The sequence below is a fragment of the Panicum hallii genome, chromosome 5 (genome assembly GCF_002211085.1).
Source record: "Panicum hallii strain FIL2 chromosome 5, PHallii_v3.1, whole genome shotgun sequence".
In the NCBI taxonomy this organism is placed as follows: Eukaryota; Viridiplantae; Streptophyta; class Magnoliopsida; order Poales; family Poaceae; genus Panicum; species Panicum hallii.
In genome coordinates this window covers 11,149,971-11,171,597 of record NC_038046.1, presented here as the reverse complement: position 1 = coordinate 11,171,597, position 21,627 = coordinate 11,149,971, and the positions used below count along the sequence as shown (strand labels likewise).

At 48.8% G+C, this 21,627-nt stretch overlaps 3 protein-coding genes and 1 long non-coding RNA gene across 5 annotated transcripts; all 4 read left to right on the top strand.

The window, feature by feature from the left end:
- Positions 1-879: 879 nt before the first annotated feature.
- Positions 880-3,156, top strand: LOC112894737 (probable leucine-rich repeat receptor-like protein kinase At1g68400). Its single transcript, XM_025962539.1, has 2 exons — positions 880-2,216; positions 2,317-3,156. Exons 1-2 carry the CDS (start codon positions 881-883, stop codon positions 2,952-2,954), a joined length of 1,974 nt encoding a protein of 657 aa, XP_025818324.1. The 5' UTR covers position 880; the 3' UTR covers positions 2,955-3,156.
- Positions 3,157-4,215: 1,059 nt separating this feature from the next.
- On the top strand, positions 4,216-5,386 carry LOC112892293. The gene is made up of 4 exons (XR_003228695.1): positions 4,216-4,612; positions 4,776-4,837; positions 4,929-5,003; positions 5,124-5,386. It is a non-coding gene; the product is annotated as an uncharacterized LOC112892293 (long non-coding RNA).
- A 3,654-nt stretch (positions 5,387-9,040) lies between these two features.
- LOC112892290 (glycine dehydrogenase (decarboxylating), mitochondrial-like) lies at positions 9,041-15,516 on the top strand. Its single transcript, XM_025959449.1, has 15 exons — positions 9,041-10,758; positions 10,856-11,101; positions 11,191-11,268; positions 11,355-11,455; positions 11,536-11,731; positions 11,826-11,951; positions 12,036-12,221; positions 12,664-12,777; positions 13,228-13,380; positions 13,971-14,159; positions 14,253-14,330; positions 14,411-14,536; positions 14,629-14,727; positions 14,999-15,116; positions 15,201-15,516. Exons 1-15 carry the CDS (start codon positions 9,568-9,570, stop codon positions 15,293-15,295), a joined length of 3,096 nt encoding a protein of 1,031 aa, XP_025815234.1. The 5' UTR covers positions 9,041-9,567; the 3' UTR covers positions 15,296-15,516.
- On the top strand, positions 15,308-20,978 carry LOC112892291 (calcineurin B-like protein 10). 2 transcript variants are annotated; one of them, XM_025959451.1, is made up of 10 exons: positions 15,308-15,450; positions 15,537-15,596; positions 17,206-17,419; positions 17,514-17,596; positions 18,392-18,451; positions 19,038-19,146; positions 19,224-19,276; positions 19,891-19,971; positions 20,071-20,183; positions 20,411-20,978. In XM_025959451.1, exons 2-10 carry the CDS (start codon positions 15,567-15,569, stop codon positions 20,463-20,465), a joined length of 798 nt encoding a protein of 265 aa, XP_025815236.1. In that variant the 5' UTR covers positions 15,308-15,450; positions 15,537-15,566; the 3' UTR covers positions 20,466-20,978. The 2 variants fall into 2 exon arrangements, with proteins under 2 accessions (XP_025815236.1, XP_025815235.1); XM_025959450.1 differs by lacking the exons at positions 15,308-15,450; positions 15,537-15,596 and adding an exon at positions 16,352-17,113.
- The last annotated feature ends 649 nt before the right edge of the window (positions 20,979-21,627 follow it).

Below are 21,627 nucleotides of genomic sequence, written 5' to 3'. Positions count from 1 at the left end.
TGGTGCGTCCTCTGAAAGTCTGAATACACGGGTCAGTGACATGCAGTGCAGGAGCCAGGATCAGAGGATGCAGCGCTCGGGCCTTGTTGTGGCGCTGCTAAGTTAAGTTCCCACCCCCGTAAACGCAAAATTTTTAAATGAATCTTGCTAATTTGAAGTACTAAATGAAGCCTATTTACAAAACTTTTTGCATGGATGGGCTGTAAATCGCGAGACGAATCTAATAAGCCTACTTAATCCATGATTTGCAACAGTGATGCTACAATAACCATCCGCTAATTATTGCTTAATCATGGATTAATTAGCATCATTAGATTCGTCTCGTGATTTACAACCCATCCACGCAAAAAGTTTTGTAAATAGACTTCATTTAATACTTTAAATTGGTAAGATTTCTTTGAATTTTTTTTTTCCCTTTACAGGCCCTGAACTAAACAGGGCCTCCGTCGTTTTTATTTACACGGCCAGACTGAGTGACTGACTGACTGCACACTCAGGTATTCAGGAACCTGAAAGATACACCAGCGACTCAGTGAGCGGCTCAGCGACAAGTGGTGAATCCTGAACACAAATCGCCATGACAGTCCATGCACTGCAGACCGCGCCGCCAAAATTTCCTTTCGGTCCTTGTCCTTCCAACGGCGTGCAAATGGGCTCACGCCGGCCGCGCGCGTTCCGGCGGGGGCGCCACGCCCCGCGCACGCCCATTAATCCCTCACGCACCTGGCCGGTGCACCATCAACTGCCCCCTCCCTCTGCGCCGTTACTGCTACATACGCCTACGCGCCGTCCGCCGAGGCCGAGCCGCTCCCCGCTCCAAGCGCCCGCCGTTCTCGCACCCTCCTCTTGCCTCCGGCGCAAGCGCTGCAAAACGTTTGCAATGGCGGCGTCGCGCGTGCTCCTCTTGGTACTGGCGCTGCTCGCCGCGGGTTGCGCCGCCTCCGTCGCGAGCCCCGACGCCGCCGCGCTGCTCGCGTTCAAGTCGGTGTGCTCCGACCCCACCGCGGCGCTGGGCTCGTGGACGGAGTCCTCCGACCCCTGCGCCGGCGCGTGGCGCGGCGTCAGGTGCCAGCGGCCGTCGCCGTCCTCGGTCCCGCCCCGCGTGCGTCGCGTCGTCCTCGAGGGCCTGCGGCTCGGCGGGCACGCCGCGGCATTGGAGCTGCTCGCGGACCTCCCCGCGCTCTCGTCCCTCAGCCTCAAGAACAACACCTTCACGGGCGCGCTCCACGGCGTCGACTTCTCCCGCCTGGCGCCGCACCTCAAGCTCCTCTACCTCTCGGGCAACGGCTTCTCCGGGCGGTTCCCCGACTCCGTCCTGCGCCTTCGCCACCTGCGCCGCCTCGACCTTTCGGGCAACCGGCTCGCGGGCACGATCCCGCCAGAGATCGGGCACCGCCTCCGGGCTCTCCTGACGCTAAACCTCGCGCTCAATTCGTTCGTCGGGGCCGTGCCCGTCTCGCTGGAAGCAGTGCCCAAGCTCGCCGAGCTCAACGTCTCCGGCAACCACCTCGAGGGGCGGATCCCCAGCCGCCTCGCGGCCGCCTTCCCTTCGTCGTCGTTCGCGGGCAACCCCGGCCTTTGTGGCGCGCCGCTGGCGCACCGGTGCAATGGACCGCAGCAGATCGTGTACAGCAACGGCAGCGGCGAGGCGTCGGACGGATCGAGGGCGGCGAGGGGGAAGATCCATGACCGGTGGATGGTCGTGATGATCATGTCAGCGGTGGGCGCGGCGGTCGCGTCGCTGGTCGCGGCGGCACTGTGCGCCGTGCTTTTGCTGAAGAACAGGAAGGCGGCGAGACGACCGCGCGCCAGGTCGGCGTCCGCCAACTCGACGGTGGCCCGGGAGGAGACGGTGCGCTTCGACGGGTGCTGCGTGGAGTTCGACGTGGCCACGCTCATGCAGGGCGCCGCGGAGATGCTGGGAAAAGGCGCCACGGCGACGACGTACCGCGTGGTCATGAGAGGCAACAGCGACACGAGCGACGACGCCGGCGTCGAGGATGCCCAGCAGGGCGAGGTGGTGGTGGTGAAGAGGATGAGGAGGAGGGAGGGCGCGTCCCGGGAGGACGAGAGGTGGCGGAGGGAGCTGGCTAGGGAGATGGGCACGTGGCGGCACTCCAACATCGTCGGCCTGCGCGCGTTCTACGCGTCCGCCGAGGAGCTGCTCCTCGTCTTCGACTACATCCCCAACGGCAGCCTCCACAGCCTCTTGCACGGTGAGCAGCTCCGTTTCTCGTCACATTTCATAATTCGGAATTTAGGACGGGTCAAGTGGTGTCTTCTGACGCGTGCACAAAAATTGGTCTCTTTGTACAGAGAACCGAGGACCGGCAAGAGTTCCTCTGGACTGGCAGACCAGGCTGAAGCTGGCGCAGGACGCGGCGCACGGCCTGGCCTACCTCCACGGCGTGTCCGGCGGCAAGCTCTCCCACCGGCACCTCACCTCCTCGAACATCCTCGTCGACGGTAGCGGCACCGCGCGCGTCTCCGACTTCGCCCTCCTGCAGCTGCTCGCGCCGGCGCCTCCGCCCGGGGATCCGTCCCTGCAGAAGCAGGACGTGCACGGCTTCGGCGTCGTCCTGCTGGAGCTCCTCACGGGGCGGCAGCCGTCGGCCGAGGACGGCGGCGGCGCGCAGGACCTGCCCCGGTGGGCGCGTGCGGTGGTGCGAGAGGAGTGGACGTCGGAGGTGTTCGACGTGGAGCTGCTGCGGGGCAGGGGCGCCGAGGACGAGATGGTGGCGCTCCTGCAGGTGGCGCTGCTCTGCGTCGCGGAGGAGCCCGGGCAGCGGCCCAGGATGGCGGTGGTGGCCAAGATGATCGAGGACATCAGAGACAGGGGGAGCAAGCGGAGCAACAAGTTCTCGGCGTCCCCGTCGCAGGCGGGGCGCTCGTACGAGTCGTCCCCCTGCGTGTCCGAGGACACCACTAGGTCCACCCCGGCGTCAAGCTCTTGACGCAGCTCTCGCCTGTCTGTCGCCTGGTGCGGAGTACACGCCAGGGGACACAATCAAACCGGCCAGGCGACGCCACCAAACGAGGCCGCGAGCAATCGGAGTCCATTGCATTCGGGCCAGTAGAATAAGCCGACCGGAGTTGGCTCCGGCGGCGCGCGGGCCCCGCCAGGCTCCCCGGCCCCGCCAGGCTCCCCCTTATCGCCGTCCGGAATATTTTTAAAAGGCTCCCTGATTCTGGTCGCGATTATCAAATTAGAAAATTATATATAAATATAGGATATATTTATATATAACTTCCTAATTTGGATCGCGATTACTGGTCGCGATCTGAATATTCGCAATTTGGATCCTATCTTGCATATAGCCCTCTGGTCGGTGTCCTTTGCTGCTGCCGTCCGTCCGCCGCCGCCTCCCCGCCGGATCGAGGAGCCCCGTCCCTTCCATTAATCCCTAATCTCACCCACGCGGCAAGGACCTGAGGTCGGCGCGCGATTCGCCGCAGTCTTGGGCTCATGCGACGGGACCTGAGAGCTATGGTGGCGCCGCCCGCGCCGCGCGCCATGGCGTTCTCCGGCGGTTCATTCTGTTCCAGGAACTGCAGTGACCGCCGGACCATGGCGAGAGGATCCGGCGTATCCCACCAGAAGACGCCAAGACGGCCCGAATGCGCTGCTTGACGGCCGGTCGGTTCGATTTCCTCGAGCTAAAATTGGCAGACGGCGGCGTTGACGCGGCGTGTCGGACGTGCGCGCAAGCCGCGGCGTCTCTGTGTGCTGGCGCGCGCTCCGGGGAGCCCGCCGGCCGAGTACACTAGCAACCTCGTCGATCGTTGCTTTGAGTACGTCTCGACCCCTGGACACGCGCGGTGCCCGTGGCGACGAGAACATGGCCGCCTTCCTCCCCAGGTCACGCGAGTCGCGAGTGCAGGCTCGATGCGTCGCCGGCCGGTGCGGCTCCGCGGTTTCAAACGGGTAGTTACGCTGTTGCGCTCAGGTTTGCCCAGGTTTATTGTGGTTGCTCACAGGATCTCCCGTCCTCAGAGACAAGCGTGACTACGAAATCAGAACACTACGTGGTCGAGGCTCTTCTGGAGACTTTCGTTTTTTTGGCTGGAACTACTGCAGACCCACATATCAGCGTAGTACAGGCGGTGATTGGCAGGGTGGCCCAACCTTTTTAGCATCGTTGCGTTCTAACTTAACTTGTGACGAGGCAAAGAAAGAACATTGTGAAATCAGATTGAGCATGTGGTAGTGTCGGCTACTTTGCCTCTCGTTTACTTGGAACTGTACATACGTTTACAAATGCAGCATACCCAGCAAGAAATCGAGGCAGACTGAGCAGGCAGCAAGCACATCAGGTCAACAAACCAAAAAGCTAGTATATTCCCTTAAGATAAAGACATCATCGATCAAGAAATACCAGGATTGAACTTCTGGCACCGTTGCAACTTGCAAGCGATTCTCCCTTCGATGCTTTCTGCGCTGATTTGGCTTCATCAGATGGCCGGATAGAACGTCCGGCCTAGTGGGCCACCAGCCTCCTCTTTTTCTCTCGGGATGGCCCTACTTGGGATCTCTCTGCGCCGCCGACCAGAGCCATCTCCTTTCCTTCTCCTCGGCAAGTTCCCGCTCCCATCCTTCCTCTGTTCCTCTTTGGTAAGTTCGAAGATTCGTCGGCCTCCCTTGAGGCCTCCTCCCTGCTTCGTGCCCTGAGCTGCTTTTTTGCTCCATGCTGCTCATTCTTGCCTTGCCTCTGTTTATTTCTTCCCCTTATGGTTTTTAGATTTCTCTTCTTTTCTTGCTCTGGCTCTGTTTTCAGTGTTGTTGGTAGTGCTGACCATTCCTTCTTCTTCACCTGGATGGCTGGATCCTTCTTTGGTGGTAGGGATCGTTGGTGTTGTCTGTGCCTCTGCGCCGGCCATTGCATTGCTAATGCTATGCTGATCTGACATTTTGCTTTCTTTGTGCCCAGGATCCATCCGCATGCTCTGTGATGTGCTCTTCGTGGTTCCAGGGCCTTTGGCCCTCCTGTTGGTGTTGACTCCAGGTGAGATTGTCCATTCCAGATTCTACTATCCTGGGCAAAATTTCCCCCCTCGCCTTTTGCTCTGTTGCTCACGCTCGGCATCACCCTTGCCGTCTCCGTCCGGTTCTTTCTGCGCTGCAGCAGACGAACCGCCACAGGCCTTACACATCTTCCATGCGGGCCAATATTCCTAGTCCGTTATAGCAGCCGTACGAAAGGTTCCCTTGTCACGCTCTGCCTTCTGCACCCTAGAGCGATTTTGAGTTTCACTTCTGTGCCAGGCTACCCGGTTGTGATTGCGAAGTGGCTTTCTGTTCAACAGCTTTTAGCCTGATGAACACCTTGACGTAATAAGTTTGTGAGTGTAGAGAGGGTACGCGAAAATTATGTGTGGATTAACCTGCCGCGGGCAAGGCGTTCACTGTAGCGATCGTCGGATCATGGTATGAATCTACCCTGCTTATATTGACCAGCATTCCCTCCGTTCTCCAATATACGATGCTTAGGACTAACTGATTGGTTTATTGAACTAGCTAGCATGTACTAAACGCCATACAATAGTGTTGGAGAACGGGGTAGTAGTATTGTAGTATGGTATCGCCAAAATTAAATTTTTGGCCTATGTGGCTGTGTCTAGCGATTTGACGTAACTGATGACTAGCTGCCGGGTGGGATGCACCAACGAAGGATGGAATAGCTATATACAGTACTTTCTCCGGCCATAAAAAAATGCAACTCTCGCTTTCTGAGGAGTCAAATAATTTTAAATTTGATCAAATTTGTAGAAAAAGTTCTTAACATTTATGTCTCCAAATAGATTTAGTATGAAAATATATTACACAATTAATCTAATGATACTTACTTTGTAATATAAATATAAATATTATTTTATATAAGTTTGGTTAAATTTGAAATTATATGATTTCTCAGGAAGCGAGAGTTGCATTTTTTAGAGACGGAGGGAGTATATAACAACGTCCAAACCATGATCACAGTTGTCAATACTAACTAAATAAGTCAGATCTCCGAAGGGAGCAGGTGGATGCTGTCCGATAACATTCAATTCTTTCAAAGCCAGAACTGTAAAAAAATTTGTGCATCATGTGATGTGCGATTCTGTCGCCGTATAATCTACCTTGACACTTTGTTACAAGAGTCTTTACTGAAATAGAATCTTTGCTATCGTGAATCCTAGAACCAATAAAGATGCTCCTAACTGCTACATCCGAATTTAAAAGAGGAAAAAAGACCCACTGGAACGTCGAAGGAGGCCTGATATAGATGGCGTGTGGCGTCCTTTCCCTTACTACTACACAAGTAAAAACTTTTGTTAACCACATATTTTGTTTCGTGAAGTCTAATAAAGACCATGAATTTTGTTTCGTGAGACTTTGATAATATTTTATAAAACATAGTGATGTTTTCTAAACTAGACGACACATAAAAAAATTATAATACATGGTATCCGAAGATAGAAGTACATGCCACTACAGAAGAAACAAACTTCCCCAGCAGTGTATGCTTTCAAATGGGCAAATGTCCAACTGTTTCATTATTTTGTTGAGAATGACGTTGCTAACAATTTGTTAAAATTGTTGAGAAAAGGTAAGGAATATAAATAAAATTGTCGCCCACTCAAGGAAGATACTAGGGATTACTACTAAAACTGTTGACAACTCATGAAATAATTGTGTGGTTAGGGATTTCTATGATGAATTTGCGATAGAGAGGTAACTGCGTGGTTAGGGATTTAGCCACAAGAACATAAGGAATCCCCTAGTGGAACAAGGACCAAGTTCGTTCCAAGACTATCCTAGCTAGTTGAAAGTTAAAACATAGTTTTGTTATGTGCTATTTTTCTAAGAGTTTCAAGCAAGTCAATCAATGCATTACATTAAGCATTTGAACTAACAAGAAAAAGAAACATATTTTTGCTATGTGCAATTATTCTAAGAGTTTCAAGTAAGTCAGTCAATGCATTACATTAAGCATTTGAACTAACAAGAAAAACAATCATTATATGATTTCAAAAATCTTCAAAATGTATTTCATAATCTTACAACACAGAATAAAACAATCATTAAGCATTTGAACTAACAAGGAAAACAATCACCGTATCAGCTAAACAAAGGGGAAAAAGATCTTTGCAGTCCTTCAATGAAAGATCTTCCCACAGAGTTTGACATATATGTTCTTTTCAATTAGTTTTCTCCTGATCTCGTCCTTGATTGATCACGTACAGTCTTTTATATCTCTTCCGTCTCGTTTTTAGTGAGCATGATATTACTCCACTTGGTTAGTGCGAGGCTGCGAGATTTCTTATTCTTTATAGTGATTATTTTAATTTTTGTGATGGCTGCTCGCTTCGTGACACCACTGGGGTACGCCACTGTGTAAAGTTGTTTGTTTGTTCCAGAGACGAGCTTTGTGCCATCACTGGTCCACTGGATACTCCACTGACCATGTTGCTTGTTGGCTTCTTCCATAAACTAAGGAATCTGCCACGTCCACTCTTCATGACCTGGGTACACATCAGGAAATTCTAGCTGGATGCAACATTCGGTAAAATTTCAACCACACATATCAAACTTCTCACCTCTCCTCGCGAATTAATGAGAAAGCATACGAATTTCTCTAATTCTGTAATATTCAAAAATATTATGGATAGATACACATCAATATATAATAGAAAACGATAGGTTTTCTGTTGAATTTGCAGAAAAAAGTACTAAGTACATGTATTTTAAGTGTGCCAACTGTGGCTATTACATAGTTAGATCTTGATGTGTTTGCCTTGACATGGTGGTTTATCACATTTGACCATTAATTATATAGCCAATCATTGAATTGTCTATTAGAATATTTAGAATAAATTACATTAAATTTACCATCTATTTGCTAGACTCATACCTAATCTGATGTTACTACATATGCACGTATTTTAATGATTTCTGTTGATAAGCACAATAGATTGATAATACACAAAAAACCGTAACAACATTAGTTATGATTTTGGGGGCCAAAATATGGTAGAAGTGATAAAAAAACACATTGCAAATAAGCGACTACATGAATCTTTTTTCTTCTTCGTGTTTTTCTATTTTTCACTTTGAGGTGTAAACAACCTTGCCTCGAAAAACCTGGAGCATTTAATAGCTTATTACTATTATTTTCAGCATCTGCTAACGATATTTTATTTTGCAAAATACAAATATACAATACATATGATGGTATATTCATTTGAAAAGCACAAACTGTATACACTGGTAGATCTTATATGCTCCCATTTACATCCAACAATGGGGAAACTGAAGAAAACATAAGATTAGATTAATCTATATATTCTTCACTTTGTGAGCGTCAGCATCTATCTATGTTTCGAATATAGTATTAAAAAAGATGGAAGGCTTTCGACCGATCCGGCTGTGTGAGTATGGGTGGCCATACTTCTTGCAAAGATCGACTCTATGCAGCGGGCCTTGGTAGTTTTCCATTTATCTTTTCAAAAAAAATAGTATTTTTCCATCTGCAGATGTGGCCAATCAGCAAAGGCCCAATGTTTTTTTTTCTAAAGACGAGCAGGCTACTCCATGCGGTTGGTGGAACAAGGACATCCGTCCACGCCTCCAAACCCCACGGGTTCCCAGAGATTCTTTTGGCGGTAGGTGATCCCAACAAAAATCCATGCCCCCCCGATCCACCAAACCTCCCAACTCGTCTCCGTGACACTGACGCGCCACCCCCAACCCAAAGCCACCCCCACCCGTCAGAGCTGTCAGGCCCGGCGATTTCTCGTGCGCGCCCGGTCGGGCCATCCCACGTGTTGCCCGGTAGCGCCCAGCCTAGAATCCGGCTTGCCGCAGATCCCCCTCGCGTCGCGCTCGCCAGCACGCCGCGGGCTTGGCGACTGTGCTTGGCGACTTCTGACGCGCCAGCGGCAAGCGGGGCAACGGGCGCCGCAGAAAATACGCCCAGGCGATCGGCGTGGCCCGCGCAGGCGTTTTTTCTGCGGCGGAGGGGGGCGGGGCCGTGTAAAAAAGCGATAAGGCGAGCCCCAGCGCCGGCGTCGTGCCCGCAGCCGCTCCCTCTCGCTCGTCCCATCCGCCCACCCGGCGATTCCCCTCCCCCCGCGCCCGTTCCCACTCCGCCGTGCTGCCCCGGCCGCCGGCTTCCGTGGCCGGGCTCCTCGTCCATCCAAACGCCATCCGCGCGCCCCGCCTCCCGTTGCCGATCAAGGTGTCAGCGCGGACGTCACCCTGAGAGATCTCACCGCCGGTCCCCGTGCCGTGCGTGCTTTCCAACTCACTCCACAACAACTAGGCGCAGGCGGATCATCGTCATCCCCAGTCGCCACCGGAGAGGAGGAAATTTGTTTTATTTTTCCTCATTTTCTTTCCTCCCCCTTCCTTTCTCCGGACGCGCCGATATAAATCATCGGCCAACCACATCACTCGCCCGCCCAGTCGCAGCACCAGCCGCTCTTCTCGGCAGGAGCGGAAGCGGAGGCCCCCCACCACCCCGGGGACTCGCCACTTCCATTCCCCCTCCCTCTCGCCGCGCGAGTTCCACCCACCCCACCAACCGGATGGAGCGCGCACGCCGCCTCGCCAACCGCGCGCTGCTGCGCCGCCTGCTGGCGGCGGCCGGGTCCAACACGTCCCCGGCCCCCTCCCGCGGCATCTCCACCCTGGCGCCCGCGCCGCCGGGGAAGCAGCGCCCGCGCGCGCGGGGCGCGCACCAGCACGCGCAGGACCGGCAGGTGTCGGCGTCGGCGCTGCAGCCGAGCGACACCTTCCCGCGGAGGCACAACTCCGCCACGCCCACCGAGCAGGCCGCCATGGCGTCCACCTGCGGGTTCAACACCGTCGACGCGCTCATCGACGCCACCGTCCCGGCCGCCATCCGCGCGCCGCCGATGCACTTCGCCGGCAAGCTCGACGAAGGGTTCACCGAGTCCCAGATGATCAACCACATGCAGCGCCTCGCCTCCATGAACAAGGCCTACAAGTCCTTCATCGGGATGGGCTACTACAACACCCACGTCCCGGGGGTGATACTGCGCAACCTCATGGAGAACCCCGCCTGGTACACCCAATACACGCCGTACCAGGCCGAGATCGCGCAGGGCCGCCTCGAGTCCCTGCTCAATTTCCAGACCATGATCGCGGACCTCACCGGCCTCCCCATGTCCAACGCATCCTTGCTTGACGAGGCCACCGCCGCTGCCGAGGCCATGGCTATGTGCCTCGGCATCGTGAGGGGCAAGAAGAAGACCTTCCTCATCGCCTCCAACTGCCACCCGCAGACCATCGACGTCTGCCAGACGCGCGCCGCCGGGTTCGACATCAAAGTCGTCGTCGCGGACGCCAAGGACTTCGACTACAGCAGCGGCGACGTGTGCGGCGTGCTCGTGCAGTACCCCGGCACGGAGGGCGAGGTGCTCGACTACGCGGAGTTCGTCAAGGACGCGCACGCCCACGGCGTCAAGGTGGTCATGGCCACCGACCTGCTCGCGCTCACCACGCTGCGCCCGCCCGGCGAGATTGGCGCCGACATCGCCGTGGGCTCCGCCCAACGGTTCGGCGTGCCCATGGGTTACGGAGGCCCGCACGCCGCGTTCCTCGCCACGTCGCAGGAGTACAAGCGGCTCATGCCCGGCCGTATCATCGGAGTTAGCGTCGATTCCACCGGGAAGCCCGCGCTTCGCATGGCGATGCAGACCCGGGAGCAGCACATCCGCCGGGACAAGGCCACCAGCAACATCTGCACTGCCCAGGTACGCACGCACTCCACCCGCTCACCAAATTGCCTGAAAGTGACCGAGTAGGTGTTTGTGATAGAGTAGTAGTGACAAGGACACTTGTGGTTCACAGGCCTTGCTCGCCAACATGGCTGCCATGTATGCTGTCTACCATGGTCCTGCGGGGCTGAAAGCGATCGCTGACCGGGTTCATGGCCTGGCTGGTACCTTCGCCCATGGGCTGAAGAAGCTCGGGACAGTGACGGTGCAGGATCTGCCGTTCTTCGACACGGTCAAGGTCACGTGTTCTGATGCACGTGCAATTGCCAAGGAGGCTGTCAAAAACGAGATGAACCTTCGGGTTGTCGATAAGAACACGGTGCGCTTTATCATGACGTCATTGTTTCACTGCAAACCTATTGCGATGCTTTTGAGAGTTATTATTAATTTAGAGTTGTGATGTTATAGATAACTGTAGCGTTTGATGAGACCACCACCTTGGAGGATGTCGACAAGCTGTTTAAGGTGTTCAACAATGGCAAACCAGTAAGTAGTCATTCAATTATTGCAAAATGTGTGTGCTTGATGTGAAATTAGATCCAAATGTTAAATGATACTGCAAACACTTTCAGGCGAGCTTTACCGCTGAATCCCTTGCGCCAGAGGTCTCAAGCTCAATTCCTAGCAGCCTTGCTCGCGGGAGCCCCTACCTAACACATCCAATCTTCAACATGTACGCGGCTTCAAATGCCTGCATGTTTGCTCCACTAATTTGCCGGAATGTTTCTAATTTGTCATGTTGTGGGCTTGCAGGTACCACACAGAGCACGAGCTTCTCCGCTACCTGCACAAGTTGCAGTCCAAGGATCTCTCACTGTGCCACAGTATGATCCCTCTCGGTTCTTGCACGATGAAACTAAATGCTACTGTTGAGATGATGCCTGTAACATATCCCAACTTTGCAAACCTGCACCCATTTGCCCCTACTGATCAGGCTGCAGGCTATCATGTAAGGACTACGATTCAGTTTTCGTAATTTGTAATGTCAATCTATTCGCATCATGAATTTCTAAACATCTGAAATAACTTGTTTTGTATCATAGGAAATGTTTGACGACTTGGGCGATCTGTTATGCAAGATCACAGGATTTGATTCTTTCTCTTTGCAACCGAATGCTGGCGCTGCAGGAGAGTATGCTGGATTAATGGTTATCCGTGCATACCACCATGTACGTCATGATATATCTGGCCTACCTTTTTTCTCTTGCTTTCTCTAGTAATCTTTGTTAACAAACCATACTGAAAAAATGCAGTCAAGAGGAGACCACCACCGTAATGTCTGCATCATTCCTGTCTCAGCACACGGCACAAATCCTGCAAGTGCTGCTATGGTTGGAATGAAAATTGTTGCTGTTGGAACTGATTCCAAGGGTAACATAAACATTGAGGAATTGAGGAAAGCTGCGGAAGCAAACAAGGACAACTTGGCTGCTCTGATGGTACTATTGCTATGCCCTGTTAATACGAGGATTTATATTATCTGGAAAAATAAAATAATAATGCCACCACATTGGACATTTACTCTTTCAGCTCTGTTTACCACTGTGTACCTTCTCAGTTTGTTTATTATTATGATACAAATCAGATGACTTTTTGCAATCACATCTGCTTCATAGTACTTCCTCTAATGATACTAGTCATATATAACATATATAATAGGTGGAATAGAAAGAGGTGTCAGACACGTTGTTTTTTGAATTACAGACAATTGTTGGATTACAATGAATACTATGGAACCATGGGAATGTTAAAGTTTTTGTTTGGAGGATTAAAAGTTTAAAGTTCAATTAGAATGAAGTTGATTGTTTTCAAAAGAAACTCTGGAAATCCTTTTGCTGTATACCGAGAACAACAGTGTTACATTATTAACATATTTTTCAGGTTACCTACCCTTCAACTCACGGAGTCTATGAAGAAGGCATTGATGAGATATGCAGGATCATTCATGATAATGGGGGGCAGGTCTACATGGACGGAGCTAACATGAATGCTCAGGTTAATCTTTTGCAGTTTGCTAGGCCATCTTCTATACTTTGTTCATTATGAAAGCACTCTCTTCCGGAGTTTATTATTCTAAAAAGATTACGGAACACATTTACATTCGTACGAGAGTGTGTAGATGGCATTCCACATAACAATGAAGTCGATTCTTCTTATTTGTTGAAAATAAAATAGTAATAAACATATGACACAAATCAATCTAAGTTCAGTACTTAGTAAGGCATTAGTAATCATGTTTCATTTGTTAATTTCTTATTAAGTGGTAATTCTCCAGTTTTATTGAAAAATATTTGGGATTAAATTTTGTCTATAATCTATCTAATTGTATGGTCCAAACTATTTTTGTTCTATAAGAAACATATTTTTGTTCTTATTGGATGGCTAAAGCCAAAATGATCAGTTCACCGGAAATTCCTTGAGCTTACAAAAGTTATCATTTTACAGGTTGGGCTAACAAGTCCTGGTTTTATTGGAGCTGATGTTTGCCACCTTAACCTTCACAAGACATTTTGCATTCCACATGGTGGAGGTGGTCCTGGAATGGGACCTATCGGTGTTAAGAAGCACTTGGCATCATTTTTACCATCTCACCCAGTGGTAGGTACCCTGAATTCTTTATCCCGTCGTTTGTCAATCTATAAAAATTCATATTCCAATCTGAGGCATATCACTATATTAGCACCGCCCTATGTTCATCATTTACCTTGAATTGCTAGTCAAATTTAATATTGTAGACTGTATCACCAGTTCACCACCTTGTATCCTGTCACTTTATGCCCTTGAGAAGTTCCGTTTTTTATGTTCAGTCTGAGACGTTTCTAACCATGTTTAACTTCCAATAATAGTTTCCTATGATGTTTCAGACCGAACATTAAGATAGATTTCCAACTTTGTTTCTCTATGTTACGACCAATTCTACATTATTTCTTGAAAACTATCATACCGTTGTTCTGCAACGTAAGAACTATTTTGCTCTCCTGCCGGTGTATTTGTTCGCTGCACAATTGTGTTTGCTACATTGCCTCATGATACTGTAGTATTTAGTGATGATGTGTGAACTACTTAGACCGTTCTAAAATTGCAGAGCACTAAAACCAGAAAAAAATATTCATAATTTTTGCATGCTCCCATCATTTCATTCAAAAGCAAATACAACCACACCATCTGATTACTCCACTTATTATTAGATTCCCACTGGCGGCTTTCCCCTCCCTGAGAAAACCGACCCGCTTGGTACAATTTCTGCTGCTCCATGGGGATCTGCTTTGATTCTGCCAATTTCCTACACATACATAGCCATGATGGGCTCACAGGGACTTACCGATGCTTCAAAGATTGCGATCTTGAATGCAAACTACATGGCGAAACGACTAGAGGTACTTTTTGTTCATGACAGCATACCTTAGCTATATTTTTTATATTTGTTAAAATTATTTTCTAAAGTTTACTTTGTAATGATTTTTTTGCAGAAGCACTACCCAGTTCTGTTCCGCGGAGTCAATGGAACTGTTGCCCATGAATTCATCATTGATTTAAGAGGGTTTAAGGTATTTATCCAAATCATATTAGCAATTGAACCTTGTGTTGATGCATTCCAATCTCTAACTGGCTCCTGGATCTTTGTCAGGCGACCGCTGGTATTGAGCCAGAGGACGTAGCAAAGCGCTTGATGGATTATGGATTCCATGCACCAACTATGTCATGGCCTGTTCCTGGCACACTTATGATTGAACCCACTGAAAGTGAGAGCAAGGTCAGCAAATATGGCTTTTAATCTTTTGCTTCCTATTATATTAGTTTGTTGATCCCACATTAGCTTAATGTAACATCATTTTGTCTTGTCAGGCTGAGCTAGACAGGTTCTGTGATGCTCTTATCTCCATCAGGGAAGAGATTGCAGAGATAGAAAATGGCAAAGCAGATACGCTCAACAATGTCCTGAAGGTAAATCCATCATCATTAGTGTCAAATGGTATCTGTTAGGTAGCAGCTGTTCACCATATCAAACCATATCTTCTGCACATAATGAGTGGTTACTAGGTCCGTTTGAATACTATTCCTTGCTTATTGGGTGTGAATAACTTTTAAAAAAAAACCTATAGCTGTAAACAATATCTGTCTTTTGACACGTCCGCTCATAAAATATAGTTCTGCACGCAGCACCCCCTCTTGCATGTTTACAGAGGTTTTAAGTGCTTTTGCTTTGTTCGTGCAGGGCGCTCCTCACCCACCCCAACTCTTGATGAGTGACACATGGAGTAAGCCGTATTCCAGGGAGTACGCTGCATTCCCTGCGGCATGGCTCCGGGGTGCCAAGTTCTGGCCAACAACTGGTATAAGCAACTTCACCGTCTCCAAACCTTCTCTTCTTCGCATACTACCATAGTGTGAGAGAAGCTAATCGTTGCTATGTTCAGGTCGTGTGGACAACGTGTACGGGGACCGCAACCTCATCTGCACGCTGCAGCCAGCGTCCCAGGTGGCGGAGGAAGCAGCAGCCGCTACTGCGTAATCTTGTTGGAATCCCGGCCGCAGCGTGTGAAACAGCCTCAAGAAACCGTAATGCTTCCTGTAGGAGCGAGGCATCCTCTCCTCTTCGCCCTTTCTGCAATGTATATACTGCATACTAGCGCATGGCAGCTCCTGCTCCCCCCACAGCTGCCTCCTGTAATTCTGTACTTCATTGCCTCTCCATTCCCCATTTAAAATCAAAATTAGCTTTTATTGACTAGAGTCGCTGCTCTTTTCTCCAGAGTCAACACCAAAGAATATCTGATTGATACATGTCCATATCGAAACAGTGGGAAAGGAAGGTATTCTTCAGTTATCCGTAACACTTTTTTTCGCGACCAAAAATATAGGAGTACGCACATGAAGTTGAGGTAATATTTGAACATACTGCAGACTGACAAAAAATGTTTGAACATGGCGCAGACTGAACATGTCTTTCTACAGTCCGGTGCTGCACTGAACCAATCCTCACACCAAGCAGCCAATTTGGAAAACTACAAGTGTAAAAACAAGTTGCCAAGTTTGAAGTCCATTACTTAACTAGATTTGATATTTTTGGCATCAGCTTATCTGGCCTCCAGCTCTGTGTGTTCTGCCTGCCTTCCTCAGTACAGCAATAATAATAGGAAATCAAGGGCCATAATTTTCAATTACTTCAATTACTACTGTGTGAGAGGGGGTTGAGCAGAGCTCGAGTGGCTCCTTGCGCCCCCCTCACGCCGACAGCCCGGGTTCATCCCTGGCACCGGGAGGCTCCTCTGCAGCCTTCCTTCTGAAAAAAAAATTGGTGCTTTTATCCTCGGCCAATGAGGCGCCACCGCGACTGCTAGAAGCAATCATGCAAATGATGGTCCTCGAGTACCTGGGCATGGGTTTCTCAATCGCTTTTGGGCTCCTTGTAATATAATCTGAAATATCTATCTAACTGCATTCTTGCACTCTGCGTTTGGTTCTGTGTTATTAAGATTTAAGATCATAAAGCTAGCTAACCTGAGGCTCGGCGAGTTACCTTAACAAGGTTCTTATGCTCAGCAACTAATAATCTAGATACTCTGGAAGTTGTCTTGCTACAGAAATTAGATGTTTTAGCTAGATAGCAACGCAAGAGGTTGAGTTTTTTTAGAGCATGTCCGGCACGTTTTTCATTTTAAGAAAAACTGTGCGACCGACACGACACCACAGTGGCTACCGATGAGTCGATGACACGTCAGCTTATTACAAGCTGAGAGGTGAGAGCAGCTACCTACCACTGAGAAGACGATAGCTAGGCCGATAATACATGATGGAACTACAGTAGGTTAACTCGATATTCCTATACTAGGTTACTAGGTTAAAAAATCATTAACCAATTTAACTTTTCCTTTCTGAACTAGTAACTCAAGACCACCCTTTCGGCCTTTCCACGAAAAGTCCTCTCTTCGGGGCTAATGAGATGGGGTAACTCGGTCAAAATTGAAGACGCTTACGCACCAACGGTGTTAAAATATTGGCAATCATTGCTCGCCGAGGCCCGGTGTTAAAATATTAACCAACGGTGAATGATTGGATGATTGGATCAGACACCGCCCGAGGTGGCAACATCTGAGCCAGAACAGCTCAGCTGGTCTGCCAATTCCGCCAACCGCCAATTCCCACCGCTCCGTCGCGGCGGCCGCCGCCGAAGCGGGTGACGTGACGAATCCGTCCGGCTCCGGCCGCCCCCACCCCCCGCCCGCGAAACGGCGACGGGTCGAGGAGGACGCCGAGGTGGCCCCAGTCGGTCGATGGTTCGCCGCCGGCTCCGGGGCACATGGACTCCTCCGGCTCCTCGAACGATCTCGTACGCTCGCGGCCCCGGGGCCCCTATCGCCCCCCTCCGATCCGGTCTCGCCGGGCTTCTCATCACGGCCTGATCCGGTTGTTGCTTTGCAGGCGTCGAAGAGCTCTCTGACGCTGGGGGAGCTAGCGTGCGCGGTGCTGCTCCCCGTGCTCGCCGTGCTCGACGCGGCCCTGCTCGCGGCCTCGAGGTGCTTCGAGAAGAGCCCGCCCAGGCTGCTTCCCGCTCTCGACGCAGGCGCGCGCCTCCGAGCTGGCGGGCGCCTCACCTTCCGTGAGCTCGCCGAGCTCGCCGACGAGTCCCGCTGCTGTAAGTATACGGCTGCCTGTCCCGGCTTTTGTGTTCTCTTCCGCCTGCTGTTGTGGCCTGAGAGTTTTTTTTTTCTGGGTGTGGCTGCTGGGAGTCTCGGTGAACGAGGTGGAGGCGCTGTACGAGCTGTACAAGAAGATCAGCTGCTCCATCATCAACGACGGCCTGATCCATAAGGTTTTTGCAAATGGTTCTCTATTTCTTCAACTATTGTACGGTTGGCCAGCCGTGCGCTTTTGTTTATCTTTTCGACCCCGTTTGGGCGGTGGGCCTTTTTATGATTCCACTATTCCCGTGACAATTCACAACTCCAGCGAAATTTGTGCCTTCCGAAGAGTGTATTGATCCAGTTTAACACTTTAACCAATCCACAACGTGGAAGGGCCCCCCATTTTGATTTTAGATCTATGCCTTTTAGGATTTGCTGTGCTGGCACCTCCCTGATTCTAAGCCATGGCAACTCTAGAATTATGCGAGGATTGTAGAGGAGTAGCAAATCTGGGAAATGGCAGGAAAAAAAAAGGGTGTGACCAATCCATTGCATGAAACTTCGTGACTCAATTAGTACTAGTTTGCTCAATTTGCACTCCGGTGTCTAGTGGTGCTCTCACGCTTACGGATTGCAACTTTTGGTGCCATCACACATGTTGAAAAGGACTTTTAGTTACATTACCGAGTGCAGAAAGGTGAGTTGACCCTAATATCTTTTGAGAGCAGAAAGTTAAACCAGGGGAGCTTATCAATCCTTGTCAAAAAGATATCCTGCACTATAATGGGGTTGACCATTGACAGTAGTTGAACATTAGTTATGCCTTGCTTTTATTTATCCACACAAGAGCACTTTCAATGTTGGTATTCTAACAGCTAGGATAGTCTCTTCCTGTCTTCCAGGTGAGGAATTTATAGTGGAATGTACTGATCCATAGTATTGTTTCTTTCCATTAATTGTGAAAGGGTTTACTTCTTTTGTAGGAGGAGCTGCAATTGGCATTGTTCAAGGTGCCGTCTGGGAAAAATCTTTTCCTAGATAGAGTTAAGTGCCAAAGCTTACTCTACCAGTTCTCAAACAAAAAGGGAAAGAAAGAACGAAAGAAAGAAAAAGATGAAAACTTCTCCACCCACCCCTCTCGATTCAAATATTCTTTGACCTTTTTGGCTGCTGAAGTATCACATGGCTTGCCCCTTTTTTGTATCTTTCTAAAATGCTATATTAAAGAATCTTCCAAGGGAGCTGGGGCTTTGTACTTGATTATATATCATCTATGAATTGCTTTCCAAGTTCTATATCTTTTTCTTTAAAGAAAACAAAGCTTCATGCATAGTATGGTTGAAAACACATTGCATAGTTGCAAAGTTAATACCATTGTTGAGATATCACATTCAACCTTTTTTGTGGTTGTTACCTTTTAGGTTACAATGCTGCGTGGTAATGCCAAAATCCCAAGGAAAAAAATAGAACAATTACTGTATGATTTGATAACTTGATAGATTTCATACATGTGAAAGCAGCCTTAATTTTATTTCTGAAGTTTTCTTCTTTTCCATCTAGCTCCACTAATTTGATTTTTCTTTTCTTTAGAGTTTCACATTTGAGTTTTCCTTTTTCTTGTGCCTGTAGGTTTTTGATCTTTTTGATCAAAAGAAAAATTCTGTTATTGAATTTGGAGAGTTTGTCCATGCAATAAGTGTGTTTCACCCAAATGCTCCTCTTGAAGATAAAATTGATTGTAAGTATGGTCATCTTGATTGACTATTCTTGACATGTTAAGTTTAGTCTGCCACTAAATTCTTTTTTGCACTTCAGTTTCATTCAGATTGTATGACTTGAGGCAAACTGGTTTCATTGAGCGTGAAGAGGTATGTATGGGTTATCTAGTGCATAAGCTCTATCTGGGCATTGAATTTCTTCAGTGATTTGTGTTACTGATTAACATTTGATATTCAACTGGTCGAGACTTCTGCATTGCCACTGTCAGTCTCTCTGTTCCAGCACTTTTGGAGAGCTTAACCGATATGACACCCTTTCCACATGAATGTTGGTTATTTACTGGGCTTTGGATCGATACGATCTAGATTTGAATACACACCTCATCAGAAAATGTTTACTTTGTTGGAACCGTGATAGTGTCAGAGCGAGCCTAACCATGAAATTCCTACTTCGCTGTCCTTTCTAGTAATGACCACAGAATTTTTTTTCCAGCATTCAGAATATCAGCTTGGTAAGTGGCAATTCATGTACTTCAAAAATACCGTAAAAATAAGTAGGCTTGGGATTACTGACTTGAGGAGCAATCTAGGCATGCTCTTGATGTACAATGGATCACCATCAGTCTTCAATATAAAAATATGGACAACAATGAAATGCTGTTAAGCTTGTTCTTATTTTTGGTAATGGAGCTTGTCAGAAGAAATCAATGCTGTATGGCCGGCACTATTTGAAGTCTAAAGTCCATGAATGTTATTTTCCTCAGGTCAAACAGATGGTCATTGCTACCTTGATGGAGTCACAGGTGGAGCTGACTGACGAACTTGTGGAAGTGATACTAGACAGGGTATCATCATAACTGTCTTCCCCCTCCTAAGCCCTCTTCTGTTTCTGCACTAAGTAGCATGAATTTTTGATGATTTATGCCTGCCTTGTCCTTCTGCAGACTTTCGAGGAAGCTGATACTGATAAGGACAACAGGATTAGCAGAGTGGAGTGGAAAGCTTTTGTGTTGCGGCACCCTTCTGCTATAAAGAAGATGACACTGCTACACCTGAAGTATGGATCTAATTGTGCTTCATGCATCTCATCAACTTGGCTTCTTTCGTGGCCAATGAGATGCTAGTTCTCGTCTTTTTGGCAAAAACAAGCAATTAGTCTAGGAAATATATGTTTCTCATTAGAGTTGCATACTGGCTAATTGCTATCCGCATCTGAATGTCTGCTAGTAATACATCGCAATGTTAAATGACAAACGTGCTGATTCATCTTCTTTTCCTTCCCAGGGACACCACAGCGGCATTCCCCAGCTTCGTTTTCAATACACAAGTTGAAGACTAGGGGTGATACACAGTTGATTGTGCGGTATTATTGTGGCAGCTAAGTCAGAACAGAGATGGAGATGAGCAGTCGACGAAGAAAAAGAAACGGGAGCTCTGGAGTGCAAAGATTGGTGGATATCGGATAGCACCAAAACCCGGTGTTCCTGCTGACCTGTCCCCGTCTCCAGTCGAGTAGATCGGTGCGCAAGCAAGCTGCTGCTGGAGGAGTCAGCTTCCGTGCTCGCGGTTTGATAAGGGGCATGCGTATCACATTTTTTTTTCATTCCATCGCTATCGGCATTGTTGTGAATTGTGAAAATCTGACAGCGGCTGCTTCTAGAGGCATTCCATTCATTGGATTAGGGTACATACCTACCGTAGTTCTTTTATCTCAACTTTGGCAGTCCCAAATTGTTCAAGTGTTTCAGTATTTTATCAAGGCAAGCAGTAGCAGTAGTAGTTCCAATATGGTATCTTCAATGTAAGTTGTTGCTCCAATATTGGTATCTTTAAATGTACTCTTTTTCTAGAATGTTCCAGGCTGAAAGCTTTGACGCTCAAACAACCGAGAGAGAATCATTGCCGTCATCTTTTCGCCAAACAGTTTGGCACAGCTGAAACTTGTTCAGAAGTTAGTTGATGGTTAGCTGGATAGAGAAGCAGCGGGTTAAAGAAGCAGTTGGTCATAGGCTCTGTTTGGCACAGCTGAAACTTATTCATAAATTATTAACAATTAATATATCATACAATTAATTATAAATTACTCTTAAATAAGATAATGATAATTTAATTATAAATTAGATAATATAATAGAGTGTCATTACACAAATAAATTAGGCCGGCGCGGGGGGCTGGAGGCCGGCGCCAGCGCGGGGGGCGGAGGCAGCCGGCGGGGGGGGGGGGGGGGGGAGCGAAGGCCGATAAGGTGCAGAAGCTGGTCCGCTCCCGCTGCTCACCGTACGCGCATTTTGTGAAGGAGGTGCGTAAGCGCTGGCGGGGGAAGCGGTCAAGAAGCCCAGCGTTTAGCTAGCCCGCAGCTTAAAATTGTTCAGAAACTGATTCAGAAGCTGCGCCAAACGGAGCCTTTGTCATTTGCGTTTTCCACTCTGCTTTTGTCCATCTCATTCTGCCTAAGCCCTGAAGCATCCCACATTCACCTCGTCTTTTGCCATTTGCATTCA

What these genes read in the sequence shown, in the direction of transcription:
- LOC112894737 (XM_025962539.1), top strand. Translation starts at nt 881, where the DNA reads ATGGCGGCGTCGCGCGTGCTCCTCTTGGTACTGGCGCTGCTCGCCGCG. An exon ending in CCTCCACAGCCTCTTGCACG is followed by an intron (nt 2,217 to 2,316) that starts GTGAGCAGCTCC and finishes CTCTTTGTACAG; the next exon opens with AGAACCGAGGACCGGCAAGA.
- LOC112892290 (XM_025959449.1), top strand. Translation starts at nt 9,568, where the DNA reads ATGGAGCGCGCACGCCGCCTCGCCAACCGCGCGCTGCTGCGCCGCCTG. An exon ending in ACATGGCGAAACGACTAGAG is followed by an intron (nt 14,160 to 14,252) that starts GTACTTTTTGTT and finishes ATTTTTTTGCAG; the next exon opens with AAGCACTACCCAGTTCTGTT. An exon ending in CCACTGAAAGTGAGAGCAAG is followed by an intron (nt 14,537 to 14,628) that starts GTCAGCAAATAT and finishes TTGTCTTGTCAG; the next exon opens with GCTGAGCTAGACAGGTTCTG.
- LOC112892291 (XM_025959451.1), top strand. Translation starts at nt 15,567, where the DNA reads ATGTCCATATCGAAACAGTGGGAAAGGAAG. An exon ending in CGCCGACGAGTCCCGCTGCT is followed by an intron (nt 17,420 to 17,513) that starts GTAAGTATACGG and finishes GGCTGCTGGGAG; the next exon opens with TCTCGGTGAACGAGGTGGAG. An exon ending in ACGACGGCCTGATCCATAAG is followed by an intron (nt 17,597 to 18,391) that starts GTTTTTGCAAAT and finishes CTTCTTTTGTAG; the next exon opens with GAGGAGCTGCAATTGGCATT.